At 41.9% G+C, this 6,012-nt stretch overlaps 1 protein-coding gene across 3 annotated transcripts; it reads right to left on the reverse strand.

Annotated features, from left to right (window-relative positions):
- Positions 1–1,669: 1,669 nt before the first annotated feature.
- On the reverse strand, positions 1,670–5,838 carry cptp (ceramide-1-phosphate transfer protein). Of its 3 annotated transcripts, none has more exons than XM_061791467.1 (3): positions 5,763–5,838; positions 5,029–5,202; positions 1,670–3,127 (listed from the first exon to the last, which is right to left on the reverse strand). In XM_061791467.1, the coding sequence occupies exons 2-3, from the start codon at positions 5,160–5,162 to the stop codon at positions 2,605–2,607; spliced, it is 657 nt and encodes a 218-aa protein (XP_061647451.1). In that variant the 5' UTR covers positions 5,163–5,202; positions 5,763–5,838; the 3' UTR covers positions 1,670–2,604. The 3 variants fall into 3 exon arrangements, with proteins under 3 accessions (XP_061647451.1, XP_061647468.1, XP_061647460.1); XM_061791484.1 differs by lacking the exon at positions 5,763–5,838 and adding an exon at positions 5,683–5,757; XM_061791476.1 differs by lacking the exon at positions 5,763–5,838 and adding an exon at positions 5,366–5,651.
- Between the last annotated feature and the right edge of the window lie 174 nt (positions 5,839–6,012).

Below are 6,012 nucleotides of genomic sequence, written 5' to 3' on the forward strand. Positions count from 1 at the left end.
GCAAGACAATGCCAAGCCACATTCTGCATGTGTTACAACAGCGTGGCTTCGTAGTAAAAGAGTGCGGGTACTAGACTGGCCTGGCTGCAGTCCAGACCTGTCTCCCATTGAAAATGTGTGGCGCATTATGAAGCGTAAAATACGACAACGGAGACCCGGGACTGTTGAACAGCTGAAGCTGTACATCAAGCAAGAATGGGAAAGAATTCCACCTACAAAGCTTCAACAATTAGTGTCCTCAGTTCCCAAACGTTTATTGTTAAAAGAAAAGGTGATGTAACACAGTGGTAAACATGACCCTGTCCCAGCTTTTTTGGAACGTGTTTCAGCCATAAAATTCTAAGTTAATGATTATTTACTCAAAACAATCAAGTTTAACAGTTTGAACATTAAATATCTTGTCTTTGTAGTGTATTCAATTAAACATGATTTGCAAATCATTGTTCAAAACGTTCTTTACAGTGATCAAACAGTTTTTTGCCATTGTCTCCCAAAGAACGTCAAAGAAACCTGTCTCTCATTGAATGTGCGCGCCATTGCGGTGAATTCATGGTACAAGGGAAAAAAACAATAGCAGGAAATGTAACATTGAATGAAAAATAAAATACTTTAAACAATAACTGGGTTACAAAGGCTCATTCATCTTCCGTACCACTTATCCTCACTAGGGTCGCTGGCATGTTGGAGCCTATCCCAGCCCACTCTGGTACACCCTGAACTGGTCCCCAGCCAATCGCAGAGCACATAGAAACAAACAACCATCTGCACTCACATTCACACCGACGGGCAATTTAAAGAGTTTTCAATTAACCTACCATAGTACCCGGAGACAACGCACGCAGGGACGGGGAGACCATGCAAACTCCACACAGGCGAGGCCTGATTTGAACCCGGGTCCTCAGAACTGTGAGGAAGACATGCTAATCAGTCGTCACCGTGACGCCCACAGGCTCATTGCCCGCTCCAATATAAATGCAACATTAGTCCTCTGTTTTACCTGACATTTTTATTGCATTGTGTGGCAAAAGTGGAAGGAACAAATTGGGGTCATTATGAATCTGAGAGGGACATGTCCCCCCATCCTCCAGTAACATTTGCACCCATGGGTATTAGTGGCGACTCTAAATTGCCCGTAGGCATGACTGTGAGTGCGAATGTTTGTTTGTTTCTATGTGCCCTGTGATTGGCTGGCAACCAGTTCAGGGTGTACCCCGCCTCCTGCCCGATGACAGCTGGGATTGGCTCCAGCACCCACGCGACCCTAGTGAGGAGAAGCGGCTCAGAAAATGGATGGATGGATGGTATTAGTGGCTGGTATCAGCTGTTTTCATGAGTACCCAATACATTTAAATAAAGCCGGTATCAGCCTCATACCGATACCTGGTAGCGGTATTCGCCCATCCCCACTGTATTGAATAAAAAACATCAAATAGAATGTAAAGGAATAATACTGCACATGGGATCAAGCCGGAAGTTACAACAAAAACTTAATTAATTACATTTTCAATTTTCTGATTTTATCTATTATTAACAACTACTGTGTTTTGTCTTATGTGCATTGTTAAAGTGTATTATCATTATTAATGACCTCCACCAAGCATGAAACTGTGAAGGCAAAAGGCATTGGTCTAATAAAGTGTGAAATGACTTTACATTTTAAGAGACGAAGCATATAGAATGTCTTTATTGGATGGAATGATTCAAAATAGCACACTAATTTAAATAATCTAACATGGTAAGAATTCATGATTTTCACTCATTTTTTTTAGCGTTGTATCACTGACCACACAAGACCTAATTTGATAACATTTGGTATGTTATTGGAAAACCTGCTAGAGCATAGGTGTCAAACTCAAGGCCGGGGGCCAGATGCGGCCCACCACATAATTTTATGTGGCACGCGAAAGCAAATCATGCTCGTCAACCTCCGTGATTTTTGCTAAAATCTGTACCCAAATTCCAAATATTCATGATAATAAACAATAATGTTGAGATATTGCATTTTCCTGTTACCAAACCTTTCTTCTACAGTAACTTAAACAATACTTGAACAAACTATTATCCTTGTCTTCTGATTTCAAAACTAGTTATCCCTCAATTTGTTGAGTAATGGTAATAATATGATTTGGTGATTAAACATTTATATGGTTTCACTGTTCTCACCGCCCTCCGAGGGAAATCCTAACTACAATGCGGCCCAAGACAAAAATGAGTTTGACACCCCTGTGCTAGAGGATTTTCTGCAATTTAGCTATGCCAGCATATTTGATATAAAAATCACCAGTTGAACATAACATTTTCACTTGACATGATTGAAACTATTTTACAGTTATGGTGAATATGAGCACTTTTTAGCTTGGACAACCCAAAGGCTTCACATCAGTTTCCTCCATACAGTAGAACCTCTAAAGTGGAAGCCCCCAGATAACTTGCATGACTGTTAAGAATGTCACTACAAGATATTTATTTCCAAGATGGAGGTGACAATTTGTAATCACTTTTACATAAAAGATGATTGCAGCAGATAGTAACTCCAGTTCCACCATGCAGATATTGCACAGTCCCTATAGTAGCAGTCAATAATTACAGTATGTTCACATGCTTCTATGGCAAGTCCAGCAGGTTGTTCTTAGCATAAAGGTCCTCTGTGATCTGGTACACTTCCGAAATGAGAGGCACCGCTTCCCCCAGAACGGTGGCCACTTGCTCCGGGGGACCCACGTTCATCACCTCAAAGAAGGCGGGGCGCCCAGGAAGCACACAGAAGGCTAAGCCCGCAGCCTTGCGCACCACCCACGGGTGATAGTGCGCGAGGGACTCGTTGTAGGCCTCGGCACACATGGCGGACGTCTTGCTGTCCTCGTCGCTGGTCCTCAGCCGCTCCAGGAAGAGCTCCAGCCACCTGAGTGCACGGTGCAGCCTCAGGAGCGTACGCGTGCCTGACTCGGGATGGCTGCCTCGCTTTTCGATGTCCACCAGTCTGTTGTCCAACTCGTATCGGACCATGGACTGCACAGTCATGTAGTGAGAGTGCGTATCTCCTTTGATCAAATTCACCAGGATCTGGATCTTATTGATAGCATCCTTGGAAATAAAGCCAAAGACGGATCCCAAGCTGTTCAGAAACCTGAAAAAGGTACACAAATTGTTCTCATTGTCTTCAACTTGGAAGATATATTAATCAATTCTTTATCAATATTTGAACAAATGAGCAATTTCATGTAATATTCTTAGTTTCCGAAAGGCATTTAATGGCTAACTGCAGGGGTCACCAACAATCGGTTCGGTTTTTGTGTCATGTGGAGATTTTATTTTGAAAAACGATGCTTTCACCCTCGCCTTCAACTGCTCTTGACTCTGGCGCTCCATTTCACATCAGTGACGCAAGCTTATTCTTGAAAACAAAAATTAGACAAAAACAAATTCACTGGAGATTTTTTTCTGGAAGAAACAAGCAAATGATGGGGCGGCAGATGGACCACAGACTGTTTGCAAAAAGAAATCTACATTTAAAAGAAAATACCAAGATACCCACCGCAAGTTCCTCGTAACAGGTGACAAACAAGCTCCACCCCTGCTATGCGTAATTCGCGGTGACTGACTAGCTGTGAAGCCAGAAAACCCTCAAAACTGGTTTGGCACACTGAGACAAAACACCCTACTATAAAAGACAAACCCTTGTAATTCTTTGAAAGAAAGAAAACATTAATGTGTAGGACAAAAACAGTTAACAGCTAAACAATGTGTCTACTGTTAATAAAGAATTGATTCTACCTGCTACCAAGGACATTTGCAGTTCAATTTTTGGAGAGGCTGCAAGGAAAACGGTAATAAATGCTAGCACCATAAGAACAACTGATGAAATACTGTAGCAGAGAATGTTGAGGCGCAGTTACAAGAGAGGATAAATGAGGCACAATGGTATGCGATTCAGGTGGGTGACTCTACTGATGTTGGCAACAAGACAATAGTATTCGGCACACTCCCGCTGCCTCCCAGTATATGAAACTTCAAACCAATTACATTTAGTGTTATAGTAACACTCCATAATGAATGAATTTCTGGAGTAACAAGTCAGCGCGATGCCGCTGGGGGCATAAATTTGAATTCAGCACTCTATGGTGCTTACCAACACAAGTAACACTGCTGGTATTTAATGTAATATATATATGACTATACAGTACTTTAGACCTTATAGGACCCCCTGGTTGATGTGTGCTGTTACCTCCTTCGTTTTTCGGTCGTGTGCAGCTGTTATTTATCATTTTCTCACCAGACACAAATTATCTGCTAATTTGCTGTTCATCCATCCATTTCCCATACCACTTATGCTCACTAGGGTCACAGGTGTGCTGGAGCCTATCCCAGCTGACTCTGGGCGAGAGGCGGGGTACGCCCTGAACTGGTCGCCAGCCAATTGCAGGGCACATAGAAACAAACAACCATTCGCACTCACAGTCACAACTACGGGCAATTTAGTGTCTTCAATTAACCTACCATGTTTGTTTTGGGGGTGTGGGAGGAAACCGGAGTGCCTGCCCGGAGAAAACCCACGCAGGCACGGGTAGAACATGCAAACTCCACACAGGCCATCCCAGCCTCGCTCCTTTTCATGACAGTTAGTCTTCGGTGTAACACGGTTCTAGAAAGATTTCAGTGAAAAGTGTACTGAACTATCCAAGCACTTATTCTGGTGTTTATTGTCGCAGTTAGCATGGCTTCTCAGTCTCTTGAAAATTACTCCTCATCCTCCTATAGTGATAACAAGGCTCAGAATATTTATTTATTTATTTATTTTTTTCCTTTGAGGAGCAGTTTTGCAAACATTTCTCCATTTGAGGAGCAACTTTCTAATGTCGAGGAGCAATTTTTTTTACAGGTTAATCGCACAAACCGATATTCATTATAAAAATGTATGCAGTAAAAGAAGAAAAAAACCTCTTTAAAAATGCAGACCATATGTGAAGTGGGAAGGAATGGGCACGAACAAGCTGAATCGGTAACTCGAACAAGAGGGTTTGTACTTACTTAATAAGACCACGCCAGCCAGACACGTAGTTTTCCAGAATGACCTCTTTGTCTTTGGACAAACACACCTTGAATGTGCTCAGAACCTCCTCAAAGCAGAACTTTGAATCATCTGACGTCACAGAATCAGCCATGGTGGGTCGGATGTACCGTCTAGTCCAGTGTTTCCCCAACCTTAATTGAGCCAAGGCACCCAGTTTACAATAGAAAAATCTCACGGGACACCACCAAACAAAAATGTCACACACAAGTGTAAATATTGAAACAAAAATCTGGCCTCAATTTGTTTCACGAATTGACTCAGTGTGAAATCTGAGTACAAAGCTAATATACCCACCAAAAGCCTTGATTTATTACATTGTAAGAATGGCGACAGGTGAATATGCAGGTTTATTGCACTGTCTGCCATCATATTTAATTGTTCGGCACCCTGGTTGGGAATCATTTTCTCGGCGACACCCGCGCACATAGATGAGCCCGAATGACCGCTCAGCACCAATGAAAGTAAAAATAAGAGTGACAGCGTCTTTCAAAAGTTAAAACCGTGGGCAGTAACCAGCCAGGCCGGATAATTCTACGTACACGAAATTCCATTAAAATACCCTCCAAAATCACCAATGCATTAAACCTTACTGACGCTGCATCAAGAGTTACCTTTTATATATACACACATGATTACATTGCGAACATGGGTTAATTAATTTACATTACTACACGGTGAAGTAAAACATTACCTGCCAAACCAATTTGAAACTTGTTTCCGGGTCGTACTTCCACTGCGCAGAATCGCGCAGGATAATACCTGTAATGAAATGTTTTCAAAATAAAAGCTACACACTAAAAGTACGGTCAAGTCCAATTACATCAGAACATGGAAGACATGCTATGTCATTTCTAAACAGATATTAAGTGTGAAGACTTAAATATTTCCCTCAAATATCGTACTTGATATATTCATCTCAACATTTAAACGTGACTTCGCTG

Source organism: Phyllopteryx taeniolatus, chromosome 1, assembly GCF_024500385.1.
Source record: "Phyllopteryx taeniolatus isolate TA_2022b chromosome 1, UOR_Ptae_1.2, whole genome shotgun sequence".
NCBI lineage: Eukaryota > Metazoa > Chordata > Actinopteri > Syngnathiformes > Syngnathidae > Phyllopteryx > Phyllopteryx taeniolatus.